We start from the raw sequence: 24,087 nt of genomic DNA, 5'->3' as shown, positions 1-24,087 counted from the left end.
CGGGTAGCTTTTAACGTCATTGCAAAGGAGGGGGAATCATCTTTTGGAGGAAAAATTCTGAGGGACGACTTTTTTGCACTGACGTCCCCAAAAAAAGGTCCTACATCATGCCGTTATAACGACAGTACAATATTAGTTATTATCTTTATTCACCTAAAGGAATTAATGACCCGCCACAAATGTTCAATTGGAAAATATTGTTAAAGATTATATAAATTATATTGGATAGTCATTCCTTGTTTTAAAAAAATATATATATTAAGCTTTTAGTTTTATATGCGACTTTTTTTATGACGACGTATTCATTAAGGATTATTGGCTGTTCTTTAGATTATTAATGTTTTGAATTTGTACCGAAATAAACCCAATGGTAATTAAATAGATAATTAATTTTGTCAATGAGGTGGCGCCACTTTTCTCTTTGTTTTTCGTGTCCTTTAATATTCAATGAATGACGTCAGTAGCAAGTTAGAACGTCAGCAGCTGACACTTATAGTAGTGCTCATATAAAAAAATAATTAAAAATATAGACACTTACACTGACAGTCAAGGATGGAATCCTCATCGGAGGTCTTGGGTGCTGCTGGAGGAGGGGCCCCTCCTCCTCCGTCAAGTAGTACAAAGTTCATGATGGAGGGAGTTGGAGCGCGTGTGGTGCGTGGAGTTGATTGGAAATGGGGTAAACAAGACGGAGGCGAAGGTCACGTTGGAACTGTTCGGAATTTCGAATCTCCTGAGGAGGTTGTTGTAGTTTGGGATAACGGAACAGCAGCCAATTATCGTTGTTCAGGTGCATATGACCTTCGTGTTCTGGACTCAGCCCCTACAGGCGTCAAACACGATGGAACCATGTGTGACACTTGTAGACAACAACCCATTTTTGGGATTCGATGGAAGTGTGCTGAGTGCTCCAACTATGATCTCTGCTCCATCTGCTACCATTCCGACAAACATAATTTGAGGCATCGTTTCTATCGTTTTTCCACCGTGGGAAGCGAGCGGTAATTTATCATGCCTTAAATTAAGAAAATCAACTGGAGAAGAGTAGAGGATTGCTCCATTACTCTCACACTTTGAGGCTCTCCCTTCAATCCATCATACTTTGATTTAAATAATATATGCACAAATATTAATGTAGGGCGTCAACAGAAAAACAATCGAGAAAAGGAGAAAGACTTAATTATTTGTTTACTTTAAATATACAGCCCCATAGACATAATTGAGTCAATTATAGGCTTGCTATTCAAATTTATGGGATGCGTTAAGATACTTAAGAATTTAAACTATAGTTTAAAATATTTATTCGATTTAAGAGACCTATGGCACACACATAGAGTTCATAAGAATAATTCGTTAATAGAAATTGACAATAATTCGTCGTAGAATACAAATCGTGTGGAGAGTGTCAAATTTTCGTAGCTCTAATTTCTACTATATAAAACTTAGCTTGACAACTCCATTCCTCTATTATCAAAGAAATTGTGTATACCAATTTTTTCAAATAAAATGGATCCAAGAAATTCATTTCAACAGTCTGAATTTCTCTGTTTTTAAATATTATAGGTCTAGGAGGATATAGGCAATAAAAGTAATATGTGTCTTTTTTGAGTACGACAATTTGGCACTCAACTCTCGAAATGTAGACCACACTCAATTTTGAGAAAAATCAATCTGTCTTGCTTTTGTGTTGATAAATATCAAAAGTATTATTTTATTCTTTCAGAGTTCTGATGGAACCTCGACGAAAATCAAAAAAAATTCCTGTTAGAGGAATTTTTCCGGGTGCACGAGTCGTTCGGGGTGTAGATTGGCAATGGGAAGATCAAGATGGAGGTAATAATCGTAGAGGAAAAGTCACAGAAATCCAGGATTGGTCTGCTGCGAGTCCTCGCTCAGCTGCGTATATAATGTGGGACACGGGTGCAAAAAATCTTTATAGAGTGGGATTCGAGGGAATGGCGGATTTAAAAGCGGTGTCGGACGCTAAAGGAGGCACATTTTATAAAGATCATCTCCCATTGTTGGGTGAATGTGGCACTGGAAGATCTGGACCGCATGGACTTGCTGTTGGAGATCATGTTAATGTTGATTTAGAGTTTGAAATTGTGCAGCATCTTCAACATGGGCATGGAGGGTGGACTGAAGGAATGTATGAGTGTCTCGGGCAGACAGGGACAGTTGTAGCCTTTGATGAGGATCACGATATCGTTGTATCCTACGCATCTGGGAATAGGTATTGTCTTTTCTCTAAAGAAAATCAATTTGTATGGTGACTGATGTACCATTTTGTAGTAGTATTATTCAAGATATTCTTTTATCTTTGTTTTATTTACAAACTGGAATTATGTTGTTCTTTGGAATCATTGCTCATAAAAAGTTTTGACTTCTTTGATAAATACGTATCAAATTATATCCTCCATCTGAACCTTAAAGCAACTTGCCTTTTCATTGATTAATTATTGATAAATTGATTAGTTTGTATCTCTTCAAATTCACAATTGATGACTTTATTTGAATATTTCCTTATGGATTACATGTATTACTTAATACTATGTTTTTTTTTTGCTATTATTTGGTTTTACACGAATTGATTGCATTAATTTTAAAATAATTAAATATTTACAGTTTATTTTACCTCATAACTTATACAACCAATCAATTTTATAAATCTCTCATCAATTTTTTATTCATTATGATTAAAATGATGATTACTTTTTTTCTAGATGGACGTTCAATCCTGCTGTTCTAACGAAAGTTGGTGGAATGGCTAGTTCAGTAAATGGATCCAATTTATCTCCCACTTTGAGTACTGCTGACTGGAACAATCAATTTTCTGTCGGGGACTTGGTACAAGTTTGTTCTGATATGGAAAGAATGAAGGTGCGTGGATTTACTTTATTGTAATATGATAAATAATTAATATTCTTCTCTCTTTGTGTAGGTACTTCAAAAAGGGCACGGAGAATGGGCTGAAGCCATGGCACCCACCCTTGGTAAAATTGGTCGAGTCCAACAAATATATCATGATAATGATTTAAAAGTGGAAGTAAGTGGAACTTCATGGACATACAATCCAATGGCAGTGACTAAAGTTGCTGGTGATGTCTCTGCACTTCCTGGTACCTCCAGTGGAGAAAAATTATCCGCTCTCTTGAAAAAATTATTTGAAACTCATGTATCTGGAGATGTAACGGAGGAATTAGTCAAAGCTGCAGCAAATGGGGATCCTCAAGAAGTCGAGGAACTAGTTTCTCGAGATGGCTGTAATGTCAATGGAGTTTTTGCTGGGCACACTGCCTTACAGGCTGCTTCACAAAATGGGCATATAGAGGTATATATATATTTTGAAATTAAAAAAGAAGTAATATTTGACGGGAGATTCTTTGAATTTAGGTAATAAAGGCATTGCTACGACGGAACGCAGATTTAGAAATAGAGGATAAGGATGGAGATAGGGCTGTCCATCATGCAGCATTTGGTGATGAACCCAATGTTATGGAACTATTAGCAGCTTCAGGGGCTGATCTAAATGCTCGTAACAAACGTCGTCAAACGGCACTGCATATAGGAGTCAACAAAGGGCATTTTGGAGTTGTCAAATCCATTTTGAAATTAAAAGGACATCCCTCACTTCAAGTAAGCTGCTATTATTAACTTTAGTAGTAAGATACTTTTACTCATCTTGAGAGTTTGAATAGTCTCAAATTTAGATTTATAAAATTCATGATCGTATTTTATTCTCATGTTGATTTATACATATGAAAAAAATTGTATCTCGTATCCTTTTATAACAGATTATTAATTTGAGGAATGAAACTCAATTTATTATTATGATGCTAGAATGTATTTCTGAGAATTATAAGCATAAATAATAATATAAATACTCACTTATTTATATGGGTGTGCCTCTGTTATTGCCAAACATATTTATAGAGGCATGACTGAAAACTGCATCATATATTAATAAATATTTGATTACTTTTCTATTTTAATGTATTTTTAGCTCACAAATTTTTAGTACATATTTATGTCACAGTAGAGATTGAAATCCAGAAGATTCGTTGATTCTCCTTGTTGAAATTACAATCCTATTCTCTCCTAGGACAAATTACAATTTTATTAAGAGAGATAGTAGCATTGGATATTTGAAGAGGCTGTGTGTTTTCGAAAATATGTCGCCAAGTCGCCTCTGTGGTATTGTCTATTGCAATATTGTACAAAAGTGATTCTTTCATTGGCGATTTCTTTAGTTTTTTCCGTGAGAATCATCCTTTGTCGAATGCTGGGAATTGTGATTCCTTTTAGTGAACTGAATCAGCTCACTGCATGAATCAGTTCTAAGATACCCCCCCCCCTCTCCAATAAAAATACTTTGCAGCCATTTTTCGAAATGATTCAAACTGATATTTAAAAAAAACCCTGTATAGAATCAATATAGCAAACATTTTAGATTAATTTGTAACGAAAAAATTGTTAAGTATTACATATAAATTAAAAAAATATGGTGTATCATTGATTACTACATAATAGTATTGATTTGGATCAAACTGTATTGAATCCAAATTAGTTTTAAGGAATACTAGCTGGCTTACTTTAATTGGGCTCAGTTGAACATTTAACTTGGCCTCTAGTTAACTCAATAAGGGTTCATTTTAGTTAATAAATGATCTTTACTTCAGAAAACCTTCACAACCGGTGGGCTGGGATGTATTTTTGGACATTATATGGGATTTATGATGCTCAGGAAAGCGGCCGTGGAATAATTTTTTCATTCAATAGTTGGAGTAGAATCAAGCAAACTGCTACCTGAATGTACGAAATACGAATAATTTGAAAATGATATAGTTTTTTTTTTTAAATCAGTTGTTTTAAAGATTCAATTATGAATAGTGAATCTGTTTTTTAATTAAAACAGTTCAGTTGAAAGATATATTCTAGAAATCTATTACGAGTCCCAGCATGATTCTATGGGTGATGATGATTTGGTAACTTGTAGGATTCAATCCAGAGTTGAGCTTGAAGCAGGTGAGAGTAAGTGCTCCTGGAGAAGGGAGTGAGGGGTCCGAACAATTTGCGTAGAGTAATTGTTTACGTAAATTTGAATTGTTAAATAAGGAAGGGAAGAGAAAAGGGGATTATGAAATTGATGATTGTCGATGGATGAGAAGGATAGACGATCAAGAAGAGGAGTAGTGACTGGATTTACTTGATTTCCCAAAGTATAAATGATATCAACGGATGATATTCCGTTTCTACTCACTATTAAAAATTTATTATGACGTCATTTCTAATGCATAAACACCATAAATAATTCGTATCCGTCTCCCATCCATCACTCATCTCCAGTGCCAAGTGCCCCCCTCTACAGCTCTACACAAAAACTACTAACTAACTAATGTAGAAACATAAACTGTATGACGTCATCAAATATCCTTCTTTAAAGTGGGAATAAAGTGTACGGGAATGAATTTACTGGGAATGAAGTTACTAGGAATAAAAAGACACGGGATGAATTTACTGGGAATGAAATTATTAGGAATAAAAAGATACGGGATGCATTTACTGAGAATTAAATTACCTATCACAATTCATTAGAGGGCATGATTCGGAGTCATATTTTCGAAAACGCGCAACCTCTTCAAATATTCAATGCTAGTATCTTCCTCAGTAAAATTGTAACTTGTCCTAGGAGAGAATAGGATTGTAATCTCTACAAGTAGAATTATTAATTCTCTTAGTAGAGATCATGATTATAATCTGTCCTATGACAGATAATGATCATGATCTCTACTAAGAGAATCAACGATTCTACTGGATTTCAATCTCTACTGTGACATATACATACATTCATTAGGTATTAAAAATATCCGAAAATTGAATGTTTTCACGTGACATTACAATTTTGATGTCGTACATTTTGGGAGCCTAAATAACCAAGTTTTTTTCATTAATATGAAGGAAAATAGTGAATTATCCATGGATCATGTAAAAACAAGACCCAAAAAAAGAAATATAACTTAAACCTTACAGATGTAATTTTATGACGTCAGTGAAAATGTTCTATTATCGTATAATAAATTTACTTTTCAATAACTTAGTACAATACCATTTCAATGAGGAATTTTTCGATAGATACAGTCAATTCCGAATTACTATCAAAATTAGTTTAAGAGCAAATTATAAAAATAACCCCATTTTTTTCTTAATACAATTGCACTTTTATTTCTATCAGGCACATATATTCTAAAAATTTCCTTACACACGGAAAATTCCTTAAATTTACGGGCATATGTATGTTGTGTTCAAGATGTAACTTGTAGTAGTAGATAAAGATTACAACCATTTTGCCTAAAAATAAATAAATATACAGGAGAGCCCCACATTATTGGGGGTATTTGGAATTATTACCCCTTATTGCGTTTTTTTATATAATTATGATAATGAATTATAGCAAACTATATATTGAGCTAGCCAGGAGTTTTTGTAGTTGTTCATGAGTTTGTTCATATCAAGGTGACTATTACTACTTTGGTTTATATTATACTTATAAACGTTTAAGAGGCATAACTATAAATTGCTAAAATAGCATTTGATGAAGTTAAAAAATAAAGTATTAAAAATCCGTTAAATTTTAGTTCCGACTGATTCATTCATAAATCTGTGAAATAAAAATATTTTTATATATTATCTTAGGCATTGTCATTGTCATTGTTTCGTCTAGTTATCTTTTATTTTGTCTTGGTCAAATTTATTCAACAAAAAATGTAGTATACAAGGAGGTTTTACAATATACATAAGATTATATATTTATAGTAGATCGTTTTAGTTTTGAATTTTAATAGAAACAAACTTAATATAAATAAAATATTTTTAATTTTTGATTGTCTATCAGTAAGATAGTTTCTTTGTGCTAGTTTATTAAATAGATGTTCCTATTTAATTAATTAATTATGTGTCCTTTGTTAGTTTTTGGGTGGACTAAGCCCCCACCCAAATGATGAAAACTAGTAACGCCTCTGTTATTCAATGTAATCTCCTTTGGTTTTGGCAACCCTCCTCCCCAAAATGTTTCTCTCAACAATGCCGTTTGGGGTGTAGTCAAGAAGAGAGTCTGTGAAAATTTGGATGGCCTCGAGCAGCAGTGGACAGCCATGTACGAGGTCTTCATCAAGCACATTTAGGCCTGGGTTGGAGGCCGTGGTAGTAACCAAATGAAATCATTTGAAAGATTGAAAATATATCAATAAGGAAGTTTGTGATAAACCCTCAATGTTGAAATCCTTTACATTCTTGCTACAGTTTACCATATTTGTTCTGCATCAAAGAGTACAATGTTTTACCTTGCACACTGTATATGTAACTAAGTTGTAAGAAGAGCAAATATATATATATATATTTTTTTTTTTTTTTGGGGGAGGGTTGGTTTTGGATTATTTTTTTTTAATTGCAAAGTTAATTTTTTGATAAAAAAATTCAAAAATCCACAGCCATTGAGAAAAAAATAATTACGAAATCCATAGTTATTCTGAAAAAATTGAATTTTTTGGAAGAAAAGTACAATGAACCACTTTTTGTTCACAAAAAAATTAATTTCTGAAATTTTTTTTTCAAAAGTCAAATTTTTGTATAAAAATTTGAAAAATCCAAAGCTATTCAAAAAAATTGAAAAATTAAATTAAATTTCAAATATTGAGTTTTCTAGTAAAAAGAAAAAAATCCATATTTTTTTTTATGGATTACAGTCCCTCCGGCCCACTCCCTGCTGACGCCCCAGAAGAGAGGACGGAGAAGATAAAGAAATAAAAGAGAGCAAGTGAATATGTAAAACATAATATAACATACAACCAAGGTTAGGAAGTCTTTTTCTTTTTGGGGGTTGCCAAATCTTTCTTACATATGATAATGGTGTATGGACTCTGTAGAATATAAAATGGAAAAAAGAAACTACTCTATTATTTTATATATATACATAGATTCATGAAAATGATATTAGAAATTGTAATATGTAATAATAAAGATATTCAATTAGTAGAACTACAGGGTGCGCTTTCTATCTGTATCACAATAAAAAACAATTTTCTCTCACAGCCAGTTATCAGATACAAAAAATAAAAGCCGATTCTGAAAGTATGATTGAAACTGATTTATTTTTATTTTATAAAATCACAGCCAGCCTCAATTATAGTCACTATACGAGGCCGAAAGTGGCCTAAGCTTCTTGATCTCTTGGTGAATCCTTGAATTCTTTCTTGAGCCGACCAATGAGTTCCTCTTTGGTGTTGCAGAGAGTTCGGTTGGTTTGTCAAAAAATCTATCTGATTCAAATCAAGAATTTTTGAGTCCATAAGTCTGGCTAGATGAAGTGGTCAAAATTGTATTGGAGCCATTTGATACTTTGTTCGAGGAGTGGGAGGGAGCCGAGTACTGGTTCCACTAGAATGACAACTCTTTGGCAACCATGTCGATTCCCACTGAGTCCCACATTTCGAGCAATTCTTATGTTGCGGATTCCAAGGAGGGCTCCATGCTTTTTCCAATTATTTGGGACAACAAATTTGTCATTTTATTCCATTTTTCCAATGGGTGTAATTTTGAACATTATTTCTAATCTTCAATATGGCGCTAGGTACTTTTGCCTCAAAAAATTTCGCCTTAAAGTTATTTTGTCTCAAGGATATTTCGCCTTAGTATATGAATAAATAAGGTATTTATTGTTTATTTACGGTTGATATTGATGTTCCCTTTGATTTTTTGTATTCCAATAAAAGGATTTAATGTTGTTGTTGTTTTTGTTGGATAAATGATGGAATTATCCAGCCAAATTTCACTTCATACACTATCTTGAAATCTCACTATGTAATGAACAAAAACAAAACACGACAACAATTCGAATAGAAGAAGGATTAACCCCTTCTCCACTGTCAATTAGACATGACGACTGATTTATATTGTAAAATACTCATGGATATAAGAAGAGCATAATCCATCATTATTCTACCAGACAACAAACATTTAACGTGTTTTGTAGTAATGAACATTACATATTTTGATTTAAAAATTCAAAGGAAACATAATTTTCAACCAAAAATATACAATAACGACGTATAAAGCTCATTTATTTATACATATTAAGGTAAAATATTCTCTAGGCAAAATGGTTTAAGGCAAAAGTACCGGAGATCCTTCAAATTAGTCTCCATTAAGTTTGATAATGTCCTAGATACGTATCCCTAACGCAAAATGCTCCATGGATAGTAATGCTGAAGAGTCAGATTTAACAAAAAATCTAAATTGGTGCAGTTTGTTCAAATCAAATAATTGGAATTGGATTTATTTAGGTCAAACCAATATTTTAAGACTTATACGAAATCGCCAATGACTTAATCAACTAATCATGACCAACTATAATAAGCAACTTATAAATTATGTTGAAAATTAAATTATGCATCTTTTTTTATAAAATAAATGTTCCTCCAAAAGCTTTCAATCAAAAAAGCTATTTAAATCGTTCAACGCAATATGCACAGCCCTGCAAATTTTCCTTATCATTGTTATTTCTTAGATCAAAAATATGTATACAGACGACAGACAAACTTAACTTTATTAATAGAGTTAATTGTGTTGATTCATTTATTAGGATTCTGAGGGCGATACACCTCTCCATGATGCAATTTCCAAGAAAAAGGATGAAATGCTCTCTCTTCTTCTGGAACATCACGCGGATATTATGTTGACGAACAACAATGGATTCAATTGTCTTCATCATGCGGCACTACGAGGGAATCCAAGGTAGGATTTGTTTTTATTGTATATGTATGTCATTTAAGTGAAATACAGGCATACCTCGGATTGCGATGGACTTGTTTAGCGACTGTTGGCCATCTATCCTTTAGTAGGTTGATACAGAAATTATTCATAGAGTCGTAAATTCTTAATAATTTGTTGAGCATGAATTATTTTCTGTAGTTAGCAATCTGTATAGGTTTTATCTTATTTTCCAAAGATGATATCATTATTTAGGCATATTATTTTGTTTTTAATTTAAAATCTCTCTTTAATATTTTGAATTTATCATTTGAATTTAACCTTTTTTTTTTATTATGTTATAAAAAATATGATCTAATTTGAATTTTAATAAAGCAACACAACTTTCTTAACCATCAAGATGCCTGATATTTAATTGTATTATATGAATATTTTGCCATGCTCTCCAGACAATAAATGATAATTATTGAAGAGAAGAAAAAAAGTTAAAATTAAGACAAAGTACTTTCGTAAAAAATTGAATGAGCTAATGTCGAATTAAAATTCATATATGTTTTGCATCAACAGATTGGTTAGAAACTTTACAAGATGTTAGATAAATAAGTGTATCAACATTTATCTTAATTTTTAATCGATCCATAACCACTCTATTTGTAATTTTGAAGGCTATATTGAGATGACTCATTTTCCAACAAATGGTTCAATTAAATGCAGCAACGGATTGAATTTTTTTTTAGACTGGCTGAAAAATTAAGATATAAATGACGTGAAATTGATTTCTCCCATTTAAGTAATGAACATCCATCATTTCTATGGGGATCCCCAAAACACTTCTAGACTTTTGTGGGCCCTCCAGAAACGTTTTTTTCTCTCCGTAAATCGGAATTTTGTGACATCCCAGGATTGTCCGCAGGATTATATATATTTTTTGTTTGGTTGGGGGGTTCTTGGTTTTTTGAATTTTTGATAAAAAATCCAAAAATTACAATTGTTAGGAAAAAAAATTCAAATAATAAATTTTATGGAAATAAAAAATCTACAGCCATTCACAAAAATTATATTTTTTGGAAAAAAAGTTCTAAATTAAATTTATAATATAAATTTTATTTCACATTATTTTCAAATATTAAATTTTTTGGAGAAAAATTCGAAAAATCCATAGTTATTCACAGACAATTGAATTGGGGAAAAAATTAAATAGTATACTTAAATTTCAATGATTAAATTTTTGGGAAAAATTTAAAAAGTATATCGCTATTCACAGACTTCAATTTTTTTTTTAAATTGAAAAATTAAATTAAATTACAATTTAAAAAAAAAAATGGAAAATATTAAATTTTCTAGTAAGAATGAAAAATTCATAAATTTGGGGGGGGGAGGGGTTACAGCCCCTCCAGCTCCCCCCCCAACGGAGACTTCTACATTAGTCTTTAATTATTTAGGAGAGAAATCTAAGTATAAATTGCGTGGGATCATGAAAGAGTTAGAGTAAGACATCACTTCTTGGGGAGTTATGAGTGTAAGTCCCTGTTGGAGGGGGATTTGTGCTTATTTCCTTCCTCTCATAATTGATTCTTGCTAGTGGTAAAAACCTCATGACAGCTAAGCTGTTCTCCTCCAAAACATTCCTCAAATGAGTCAAGATAACTACGTTCATTTTCGCTTTCCTTTATTTTTATATACCAACAGGACTATGTCCAGTGATGAACATCCAGTAGCAAGAATGGTATTTTAAAAATGAAGAAACCGAAAATCAACATGTTAACCCCCACAATTTGAAGAATGTTTATGAGGAGAGAGAGAATAATGCTCTTGACGCTTTGTAGATCAGCTGCAATCAGTTGTGACAAGAAAGGAAGGAGAAAAGGACATAAACAAGGACATTTGCGAGAATTACTCCGATGTCGATCCCCAATTCAAAAAAAAAACCCAAGAACAGTCAAAAACTTCACCTGATATACATCACTGACTATAATATCCTTACTAGATATAGAGTGAGATTTGTGTTTCTTCAAATTGTCAGGGTTACCATGTTCTTTTTTAAATATCGTCAGTGCTTAGAATGTACAACTCTAATAGTTTGATACTTGATTTTTATTCAACTTAAATACATAGCTTCGCTTCTATAATTGACTCAAATGTGCCGTTGAAATATTAGCTGTATGTATAACGTATATGTTGCATGCAAGTTGCGATGTATGTAGGAGTTACAACTTATATAACCTAATTATACAAGTTGCAATTTCTTCGTCTCAAAATGTATTATTTTATTACAATATTGTTCATTCTAATTAACAACTATGTATACATTGATACCATCATTCCCTGTTAACCAATACAAAATTACATGGTTACTATCTAAAAAATAAATTGGGATTTTCTTCTTTTCTTGTTATTTGTTCATGATTGTTTTTATGTTGAAACACCTCATTACTTGCTCAACCAAATTATATTGAATTTATATTTAGAAAGTAAGCTTTCAGTTAGCTTACAACAAACGTTTATTCCTCACTTATTTTTATAGTCGTATTCGTAGGTCAAGGTTTGATTGTTGGTCCTAGTTATAAGGACCCAATGGAAGCATAAAAGATTCCTTCTTTTTACACCCCTGTTCACTACATTTTATTTGTTTCAAGGTAAAAAGGATTCAAAAGCAATAAATAAATATATTTACCGAGTGCAAACTAAAAAGTTTGAGTGGCCATATTATTCTTGAAGGCTATATACAACTCGTAAGATATACAGTCAACTCCTATATTACGAACTCGGAAAGTTGACTTTATTCGGATTTTTCTTAGATCAGAGGCACAGAGTGCGACCTCTATTTTTCAAATAACAGGAATTGGTGTCAAGTTTCAAATTTGGTAATTATTATTCAATTATTGATGGGAAATGCTCAGAGCACCTTAACAGGATCTAATTCAAAGTCAACTAGTCAACGTTCAGAAAACGAATATAGTGAAACATGTTGATTATCGGGTTTTTTTTTTTTAAACATACCCAAAAGGCTACCGATAGCGTTACTGTCTATTAGATCAAGTCCCTGTTGGACTGAAAGTATAATTGAGGATCGTAAACAATGTAATTCCTTCCTATGTCTTTGCTTGATACGGAGTTGGATTTTTGCTGCTAACCAAATTAACAGCAAAATGCTGTTAAGCTGATCTTCTGTCAATTATTCTTCATATTGTCAGGGTTAAATTGTTGATTCTTGGTTGTTGTTTTTTTTTAACTTGCCTAAAATGCAAACCATTTTCATCACTAGTTATAATGCAATGATGTTCATTGGAGTTGGCTGAATTTAGTTCAGTACTAGTGACAATACTATACGAGGGTTGTATGAAAAGTTTCCAACCTCAACGTAAAGATGGCGGAATTCATAAATAAAAGCTAGTCACATCTATCTAGTATCTATTAACAGTTACTCACTGTTAGGTTCCTGGTGAACTGTAGTTGTTATATTATAAGTGTAAGATGATGTGTGTTTTTGGGAAAATTAACAAAATTCGATATCGTGCTGTCTTTAAATATTTATTTTAGAAAGTGTAGCCTTTAAACTTTAAAAAGATTCAAATAATAGCAGACATATAAAGGCTTATGCTGTTAAAATTTGAAGCTTTATAAGTCAATCCAACTCAGAGTAATTGAGCCAGGAGCAAAAAGTGTCGTGTGAATAATTATTTTGCAGATACAAATACTGATTTCTATTTGGTTACAGAGATGGGAACATCTCTGGGGGGGAAATACAAATTCTGAAACAATGTCTGTTATGTTTCAGAAAATATTCAGACACTCCTTTTACATTAGGTATAAATAAAACAATCCTTGGTTGTACTGCTTGGATTCATGCACAAAATACATAAATAAATGTTTTCAGTTACATTGAAAACAAGGACGAAGACGAAAAAAAAGGAGGAACGGGAGGAGAGAAAGGTGAAAAAACATGGTCGCCATGATTTTTCACGCCCACAACCCTTCCTCCTCTCTGACACCTCTAATACCAATATTATCCATATAAATATATGTATATACCGGGTGGTAACTCAGATTTTTCACAATTATGAGGTTGAATGTGAAGTATCACAAATTTCTATTTAAGTTATCCTAAACTACAATATTAAAGATTCATAATTCAAATTGTCCACCCTCTGTGGGTCACACATGCCTCCAAATAAGGTCCGAATATTCTGCGTGCTCTGACAATTTTGGATTAATCAATGAAAGCCTATTCTCGGACAATGAAAGCTTTTTAATCAATGATATTATCGTGGCGGGTGCTACAGACCTTCATCTCAATGTCGCCCAAAAATAATAACCCAGTTGGTTCAAATCAGAGAATATCTTGATAATATACGATATGCTTTATAACAACATCTTTGAGCTCTCCAGGCCCTTGGCTTTCCCTTTTTCAATTAGGTACAGAAGTGAAGAGCAAAAAAGGATCTCAATCCATGTGACGACGTATTGTCATCTCCAAGTGGGAACATATACAAGGAGTTCCTCCTCAAGGCCTGTGGCAGGTTCAGGGCCAGGTTGTAGGCTGTTTTACAAGCTGGAAGTGGTTCCGGATTTTAAAATTTCCACCTTGTATGCACACTCTAAACCCTTCACAGTCACATTGGTAGTCATGAAAATCCTACGTACAAGGGGCATGTTAAAAAATCCGAAAATCATATGGTAACCCACACAATGTTTTGGAGGGGAGAAGAATAATGCTCATGACGTTTCATTAGATCAGCTACAATCAGCTGTGATAAGGAAGGAGAAAAGGATATGAACAGGAACATTTGCAAGAATTACTCCAATGTCAATCCTCAATTCTACTCTGAGCCCAACGAGGACTTCTTACAATTACAACTCTCCCAACAAATTATCAAGGTTACCCTACGTCTTTTATGAGCACAACCGAAAGTTTTATCAGGTTTTTAATATAATTGAATATATATTTAGGAAAGGATGCTCACTACTCAGAAATTAAATAATAATGGCAATAATGGACCTCTTCCAGTCCTGAGCTCAGTCCTCCTGGACCTTGTAATTTGGAGTGGCTTGAAGTAGAATGTCTGTCACACCTCTCATTCAAATTCAGATTCGCTCCGAGCTGCTTTCTTGATAGCGTTGTACAACATAGACATGGCCTTCATCGCCCAGGGCTGCCAATCTTTTTGCTGGGGTATTAAGGCTCTCATTGCTTGTAAAGGAGAACATATTTAATTAAATATATAGCTCAATATAAGTTTGAAGCATGTGACTAATTGGTGTTGTGTTGTCTTTGTTTTATTAGTAATAATATTGCAAGTTTTGGGTTTTAATCAAATTAAAGATTACATTTTGAGTCTTTTTTATTTTTTATAATTACAGAAAGAAAATCCTTAAAGTAGATCAATTTAAAAAAAAAAAAATCCAATTTTAGCGTAAACTTGTCTCCTTTTAAGCCTAAAACTACCCTAATCCATAAAAGCAAGACACTTCATCAATTTTTAAAATAATACAAAATCCGATAGCACTAATTTAAGTACTCTATCATAATTTCCCGTAAATTCATTTGTGTTTGAAGAACTTTCAAACTATGAAAGTGGGGTTTTGTACTCTAGTACATTTCTCTTTTTGGAAAAGGAATGTTTGAGAGATAGAATGAAGATTGGTTATATTTGATTTATTACTATAGAGAGTCACGGTAATCTTTTGCTATTCCTTCATTCCTTATTTTATGGCAGTTGTTGTGCCAAATGAGAGTAAACTATATATACATATATATATCCTATAGCACTGCCATAGTTTTGGTATGTACATATTAGTGTTGAGGTTCGATCTGGAAATTCTAGACCGGTCTGAGACTGCTATGTTTTTGGTTGGACCGAACTAAATCGGTCCAACAAATAAGCTTAGCCTGGGCCGGTATCATATAAGAATCCCGTCTAGTTCGGCCCAAAGGAAAAGTTCGGTCTAGTTCGGTCCAAAAAACAAACAAAACCCCCCCGGTATAGACCGATTTTACAGATAAACTGTTTATAAGGTGACATCATATGTATTTTCAAGTACAATGACGTCATACAAAGTTTAAACAGAGATTGCTCGGATTAATTTTGATCCCGTCCTTCCTTATTTGTATACAGTATTTGTTCTAGAACTTATCGTGAACTTTTAAGATTTTGTTGGAAAAAATGAGTGAGAGTAGATCTAGAAAAAAAATAATTGGTCTCTCATCCAGAAATTGAGACCAGAAAAATTACTTAATACTGACTGAACCGGAAAAATAATTGACGCTGGACTGAGTCTCAATACTAGTACATACATAAACTCTCTAGTATGAGCCAACCAGAAATAAATTGACTCCAGATAACGGAGAGGCATTATCTTTTTAAAATGTAAATTTATGAACAACTAATTATGATTGATTAATTTACGTATTTATTTTCCTATTTGTAATAAATAAAAAGTTACTATAAAAAAAAAGTAAACAATTATGTAATTTTTTTAATAAATCCCTTACACATAAAAAGGAATCGGAATTTGTCCATGAAGATGGTATTGGAACCCGAATGGCCTGAAAATTTGGTATTTGTACATCCTTATTTTCTATACATCACTTTAGTTTTATGCCATAACTTTCTTTCTATGGTATTTTTGTAAATAGATTATTTCTATTTTACAATATCTAGTTATGATTTTTATATACATAGGATGGCCGGAATTAAACTTACAAATATTCAAAGAATGATTTCAGTCCTATAACTTTTTTTTATTATTAGACTTTTATCTTGAAAATGTGTAAATTAAAAGTTCAATAACATTTATTTGAGGTACTCCTCCGAGTATTTTCCTTCAGCTCCAATACAAGCTTCCAGACCCTTTTCGTAATTTAATCAAGCATTTAAAAGTTGTGGTTCCATCTCTCTCAGTAAATTTTAGTGCCTACTGAAATATATATTCTCAGTCTCCCCTATTGTGTTCTGAATAAATGTTCAATGTGAGTTAATAGAAAATAAAATAAAATGATTAAAAAAAAATAAACAGTCATCCTCCAAAATTATAAATGTGCGTGCCTGACCGCCGACCCCCTTCTAAGGTGACAACGCCCTTCTTCTCCTCCTCCTGGAAAGTTTCTCACCAGTCACAACTCTCTGCTTTTACTTTTTTGATAATGTGTACCTTGTATATTTTATTCTGTCATGATGTTTATCTTTTCATTTGTGATAAAAGGTCGTAGGGATTGAAAATAGTGATGTGTTGTGCCCATTTGAGTCGTTCAGAATTGACTTGAGCCCATAAATGATAAAGAAAATTAAAAAGTCAAGGAGGCTTTAGAGCCAGGGATCGAGTAACTTTTTTAGCGTTACCCCCCAAAAGAACTTGTAGTAGAATTAATTTAGTCCAAACTTTCAAGTACTCTGAAGGACAAACCAATCTACTTAGAGAATTCATGGATAATGGACATAAACAACACATTTGTGAATAAAAATCCTCTTGAGCACGTCATATATTTCAAGATGATTATTGCTAATATAAATGTATTAATTAAAGTTACCCACATTATTATAGTATAATAACCTATGATCACTGATGACTCTTATTTTCTCTATTTAAATAACCCGCGTTCCTTTTCTTCATCTCTTTTCATCAGATGACAACAGGGATACCTCAAAATAAGGCTATCATATTTCTTCAATTTATAGTGAATTGATGTTTATTTCATATGTCACGAGGAAGTAAAAGTTCTTCTTTAAAGCATGGAAATAACACACAAGTAACATGGCGTAATAATTATATAATATGCACAATTGTTATCCATTATTTATGTGTGATGTATAGTCCAGCTTATTGTGTTATGTCTCTAGCAAAAAAATTTCCATTCTCGAAGTTGTAAAGATCCTGGAATCTGAGATGCAATTTTTGTTTTGTTTTTCCAACTTTCATATTCGTTTCCCTCATTTAAAACATCCACTCCCATTACCCCAAAATTGGGGTAATTTACCCTGTTCCCCGACAACTGCTTTAAAGTATTATTGGAATTCATAAATCATTTTTCTATAAAAGCTCCAGAACAAAAAAAAAACAAAAAAAATGGCGGGAAAACGAACAAACAATGAAATATTGAATTCTTATTAACTTTTTGATAAATAAATATAGTGAAATGAAAAAAGTTGCAACATGGTACATATTATACTAAAGAACTTTCAAAGTCCATAAAAAGATCAATTACAACTTCAAGCACGGTGTAGGAAACAATGTACATATGTAGATTCAGCAGGGATGAGATTGTTTGGTTAAGTACACTCCCGATCCTCTTCCTTTGTTGTTGCTAGCCAGCGGTCATTACGCCGGTTGTACACTTGATCCACTGTAAAAATCTTCTCTGAGAAAATTTTCAGCGGGGCCCATTGTTATTGACCTTTGTGAGGACTTTCTTGCATCTTTTAATCCCTCTGACCTTAAAAATTATTTCAAAAGGTGGACAAGGAATTCCCAAGTCGTCCTATATGGCCCTCCTGCTAGTCTTCTCAGTAATAGAGAACTTTTTGGATGGAGCAATCATGGAATTCTTGGGGTATTTCTTCATCCTTTTCTCCAAGCTGGCTAGGAACTTAGAATCCCTCTTCAAATGGTGTACTCCACTTCCTGCTTTCATTGAGTGGTCTTTTTCATTTTGGCATCGTCCAAAGGAGGCTTCTGGAGCACTTTACAATGACCATAATATTTTTCACACTAATTCTTTCATCTATGAGGTTTCAGATCCTCTGCCATTTTGTTTCTTGCCCACTCATGATGAAGAACTAGTTAAATGGTTTTTTTAATGCTCGAAAGACCAACGGAAAAATGTTAAAAAAATAATAGCAAAATCTCTGGATAATCATGGGAAAACGAGAGTTAATTACCAGTCCATGTTTTGGGTGCCTTAGTACTGGGTGCACACCCAAGGATGCAAATAATTCTATAGATAATGATGCTGGAGAGCTGAAATTGAATTTAATAGATATTGTTTTAAGCCCTGTTGGGGTTTAGACAAAGGAAAGTTGGCCTCCTAGCTACTTTGATCTGAACCCTTGGGACTACTATGTGTCTCTTCAATAGAAAGTCAAATAAACGTGGACTTAATACTGTTGACTCCTTGCAGGCATCTATTCTCGAGAGAGTGCCCTACATGGACAAGGAGTTCCTCATCAAGTTTTGTGCCAGATTGGAGGCTGTGGTTGCAGCTGGAGGAGGTTGGTTGTAATGATAGACTTCAGTATGATCCCCCTCATGTAAGAGCAAGAGATACATTATCCTTAAATTTTACGGATTTAAAATCTCAAACCCTGTGTTCACTCATATAAAAATGTAAAAGTTAGTTACCTCCAAGATGGGGACATCAGAAATCTTCATGTTTTATAGAATATCTAGAAAGACGCCATGTAACCGCACCTGATTTGTGATATAGAATATAATTAACATTATCCTCTCATTTTCCGGATTTAAAATCTCACCCCTGGTTGTCTTGCCTATATACAGAGTGGATTTTGTGTTTCTTTACTTCCTCTCACGGGTGCCTGCGCCTGATTTAATTAAGGATATTGATAGCTTAGCTGTTTTTCTCTAAAACATTCCTCAAATTGTCTGGATTACCAAAGTTCATTTTCCGGTTCTTTTATTTCTACATATCGACAGTTCATATATTTTTCATCCCTGCCAATGAAGAGTAGTAGTAGTAGGTTATGTTCATGGGCATCAAAAATGCCAGACAAAAACATTTCAAAAATTACTTTCTTAAAAAAAATCAAAATAGTCAAAAATATTTTTATTTGTCTGCTAAGAAAAAGGTCAACCTATGATAGAGCCCAAATCTCACTTTAAATAATTTCCCCATAATATTAATATTTATATCTGACGTATTTGATTAGTCAGAAGTTTGCATATTTGAACATTATTTTACTTTGACTTATTTCTCTATAAGAAAGGCATTTATTATACCCACAAAACGATACTAATGATTTGGTCAATTAAGCGTTCTTGGCAGTGGTTTTGACATTTAGAAATTGAATGACCGCCTACAGTTAACATATATAAAATATTCCAAGAAAATTTTATGGAAATCCGTGCGTAACTTTTCCCGTAATCCTGCTTACAAACAGACAAACGTATAATTTTACATTTGAATTTCTAAAACTATAATTATTAAAGAAAATAAACAACCATATAAGTCCCCTTGGGGAGGGGAGGGGGATGTTTAACAATTATGTGATAAAAGAACTACGTGACTTATGAATGATTTCTTACTCGAACTATATTGGGCTCAATGTTCAAAAAAGTTATTGAGTCTAACTCAATATTCAACTACTCCACCGAACTTGATAGTTATAACTCGAATCCAACACGAAAAAAAGAAAAGAGAAAGCCCTTGCTGCAGTTTATATAAAAGAGAAGAAATAACCATACGGCTAGGGAAATCTCTTTTGAAACAAAACACTTTCCATAAAATACATACGAGGTGTGAGGAAAAAAAATATACACACTTTTATTTTATCAAGTAAAACAAACCGATAGTCTAATAAGTCTACTGACCACCTATTGAATCCACGGACAGCTTCCAATCTCCTCCAGAAGTCCTGGAAGACAACCTTGATATAGGCTTTGGACAGAGTGGTCCATTACTCATTGACGATGGCCTTAATATTTGGGTGGCTAAGTCTACATGATTTTTTCTAAATTTGCAACCAAAAGCTTTAATCCATAGGATTGAGATTCTGGCTTTAGGAGGTACATTAACTTTCTCCAAAATGGCTCATAGTTTTCCATGAAATTCTGGGGCACTTTTTGAGGGTTGGACTGGGGTACTATCTATCCTATAAGACATACTTCCAATCAGAGATAACCTGGCGTAGCCATAATATGAAATTTTCTTTTATTCTGGAGGACTGAACGCATATAAATTGAAAAACAGATAGTAACAATGAGCATTGCCTTGGAAGTTACCCTAGCCTACATAGTATTAAAATAATTTATGGGTGTGTACCACTTGGAAAAATAATGATACAAACTTCAAAAACCGAGACGGATAACGACTTTACACATACAATAAAAGTTGCTTAGAATTCTGATTTACAGCAGCCGGGCTTTGTTTCATTCTGATCAGGATATATTCCTGGGCTCTGCAAGGTAAGTTAGTTTTTTGACTAATAAGTTGGTTTTTTTTATTATACAAGATCGATTTCCCCTGTCTCAAAGTTATTTTTAAGGTATGGGATATCGATTATGAAATACCCCCAAAAGAATTTAGAAGTCCGAAAAAAGAATTACTTTACTCAGGGAAAAAGGCGAAAGTATATTAAATACATAATTTAAAAAAAAAAGGAATTATGTAAATTGAAGGAAGATGATGATTAGCGGTTTGGTTTGAGTATGTATCTTCATGATGGTTGAAGTTAGCAATGACAATGACAATAAATTAATCATTGGGGGGAACATTTGAAAAAAAAAAAATGCATGCTTTATATTTATTAAAGTCAGTATTTTGACATGTTGCAATTTCAAGAGTGTCAAAAAGGGATGCGGGGTGATATCTATTTACATCAAATGGACAGAAAATAACAAGAATTTTTTTATCAAAGGAGGTTTTACAATATAAATGTATCTATTACATATTTATAATAGTTTAGAATTTTAACATAAACAAGGTAAATATAAATAAAATCTTTTTTTTAAATTTTTCCTTGACTATTTTTAAGAACGCTCATGATTATTCTTCTATATTATTAAAGAAAAAATTGTCCTTTAGCTGACGCTTAATTAATCAGGGCAATACCGGGCTAGTCTTCTTTATATGTTTACATATTCTTCAATTGATATTACGAAAGTTTTTTAGGGGGAAAAAAAAAAATAACGTAGAGTTGATAACAATCATTTTGATAATTATGTCACTTTTTCTGTTACACCCCGTAATGCATACATATTTATGAAGGAGTACGATCTACATAAACGTTCCCCCCTCTATCTTTTTCTCCTTCTCCTCAACAAAAAAAAAAGTCTTTATAAATGAGATTTTTATTTTATTTTAGCTCACTTTTATGTTTAATACGAAGGATTTATGTACATTCACATCATAATCTGTTTTATTGCTGACTTTTATATTGTTCCACTTTTATTCTTGTTTTTGATTTTTATTTTTATAGAAGGGGGGATTCATAAAGTATCCAAATCTGATGTGACAATATATGAGTCCCGTGTACATAAAAGGAAGCTGGAATGATTATATTTGTATTCTTAATTGAATTAATTATAGTAAATTATTGTATATGAAGATTATTCTTATTAACCCATTGGGCCTGCCCACAATAAAAGAATGAGTTATTGATGGACTGTATGGCTAGAAAAGGTTATATCTGAGTCAATATAAGTCTCTTAAATTAAATAAAGGCTCTAACCAGGCTGCAATTTTGGCGTGCCGTTCAAAATTTGTTTTTTGTTCATCGTTCACCCATTATTTCCGTTCTGTTCCGCGTTCCAGGTAATAGCAAATACACTGAACGACAGCAAATTGCGACTTCCATTTTGATAGTGTTTGGAAGGCTGAATTGATAAGTGGGTTTCAAGGTTTTTAACACAATAATTCGGTGAATATTAGCGTTTAAATGACCTACAACTGACTAAAATGAGTTCATTCATTGTCGAGATGGAGGCCAAAAGTATAGTCTATTAGATGTATGCCTAGTAGAGCAACAAGACAAAGGACCTGTGGATTAGCTGTGAAACTCTAGGAACGACTGCTACCTCCCGGTCGATGAGGTTCCGCCAGTGAACCAGTTCACATCCTCCGCGATGAAACTGGGAATAGTGGCATCAGACGGGAAAAGGATGCCCCATATTGGTTCCCGAAGGGCCTGAAAATAGAGGCCAAGGTATCCTAGGATGTCCTCAAAGAGGTGGTATTTCCTTAAGTGAGTTCCAACTACTCAGAGGGAAACTATCTGTTCCAGCAGGACTTTAATGCGGCCCTCACTACACACGAAAGATAATTTATTATTTTTAATGCTCCATTTGCCTACATTCAATACCAAGTAAGCAATTCCGTTCATTGAAAGCCCTTCAATTTTGCGTTCCGTTCACAAGCCTCCTTCTAACCCTTTGCTAAATTTCTTAGGTATGTTAACTCATCCCACAAATATGGTGGATATTACTTTTTTCTTGATTCTGGTGATACATTGACCTTCACCTGTATGAAGAAACGCCATAGTATAAAAAGTGCAAAACTTATCCACCTCTATTGCTTCGGAGTAACCCTGATTCTTCAAAGTTGATTCCGAAATGAATAACTTAACATCAAAGGTAGGGGGTATTTTAAACCCCAAAAGTCATCTCCAAACCTCTCCCCTTCTCATTTATTCTAGCTCATAAATCATCATTGGGCTAGAATATCCTCCAATTATACCTATTTCCGACTATAAGGATAATTTGTGGCCACTTACTGTGACTACATATAATCTTCATACAAAGTTTAATTAAAATAGATCGGTAACTTTTGCCGTAATCCTGGTCATTAACTTACAAAAAAAACAGGGGCAAAAACATAACCTCCGTTCAACTTCATTTTGTAAATAATAATTGTTTAGCTCCGCTTGGAAAACACTCCTTACACTATCAAACACTCTAATAGAATTATATTCAATTTATCATGAGCGAGAAAGCTTTCACTAAAATTATTGTAATTCTTAACTCATTCCACGAATTTGAATAATAAGGCCCTATAATCGACTCAAATATGTATATGAAACATTGGCTGAATGAATATATGAAGTCAATTTTCCTAGTTTTCAAGATTATTTTAATGTTGATGCACCTCATATAGAAGTTTTTCTTCATTAATATAAAAAAAAATGACTTGCTTTCGATTGAAAATTTTGCTAAAATTATGTAATTGCACCCGTAATTTTAATAAATTGATAAAGTTTAGCATTTTTTGTCATTTTCAAACCAATTTGCAAAAAATTATAGGTTACGTAAGCACTCACCAATTTCTCGAGTTTTGTTTTTGTTTTTTGACAGATATTCCACAAAGGAAGTTCTCCATGAGGGCTAATTATATCAATTAAATGAGTGATTATTAATAGAAATGCTTAAGTCAAATTTAGTTTTGAGTTGGTTTATATTAAAATTAATGACATTATATTAACTAATAAGACTTTGTTAATATACTCATAAATATATTAATAATTGATTATGAATTTATATTAATTCACAGACTACTCTGTATATCATTACTGCCAAATCCAAGATATATAAAACGCTTGGAGGTGCCAACGTTTATGTTCAATTTACTTGTTTTATACATAATCGAGTCATTTGATC

At 32.9% G+C, this 24,087-nt stretch overlaps 1 protein-coding gene and 1 long non-coding RNA gene across 2 annotated transcripts in view; one reads left to right on the top strand and one right to left on the bottom strand.

Moving 5' to 3' along the window:
* The first annotated feature begins 456 nt into the window (after positions 1-456).
* Positions 457-24,087, top strand: part of mib1 (mind bomb 1) — a 59,396-nt gene continuing 35,765 nt past the window's right edge. Inside the window, exons 1-6 of the mRNA XM_040725719.2 lie at positions 457-1,001; positions 1,724-2,233; positions 2,724-2,880; positions 2,942-3,331; positions 3,394-3,636; positions 9,638-9,789. Of these exons, the coding sequence (XP_040581653.1) occupies positions 553-1,001; positions 1,724-2,233; positions 2,724-2,880; positions 2,942-3,331; positions 3,394-3,636; positions 9,638-9,789 (1,901 nt within the window). The 5' untranslated portion in view covers positions 457-552. The remainder of the gene's footprint in view (positions 1,002-1,723; positions 2,234-2,723; positions 2,881-2,941; positions 3,332-3,393; positions 3,637-9,637; positions 9,790-24,087) is intronic.
* Positions 3,822-5,386, bottom strand: LOC121130029 (uncharacterized). The gene is made up of 2 exons (XR_005868589.2): positions 4,950-5,386; positions 3,822-4,282 (listed from the first exon to the last, which is right to left on the bottom strand). It is a non-coding gene; the product is annotated as an uncharacterized lncRNA (long non-coding RNA).

The sequence above is a fragment of the Lepeophtheirus salmonis genome, chromosome Z (genome assembly GCF_016086655.4).
Source record: "Lepeophtheirus salmonis chromosome Z, UVic_Lsal_1.4, whole genome shotgun sequence".
Taxonomy (NCBI): domain Eukaryota; kingdom Metazoa; phylum Arthropoda; class Copepoda; order Siphonostomatoida; family Caligidae; genus Lepeophtheirus; species Lepeophtheirus salmonis.
The sequence above is the reverse complement of the archived record's forward strand: the minus strand, read 5'-3'. Positions and strand labels throughout refer to the sequence as shown.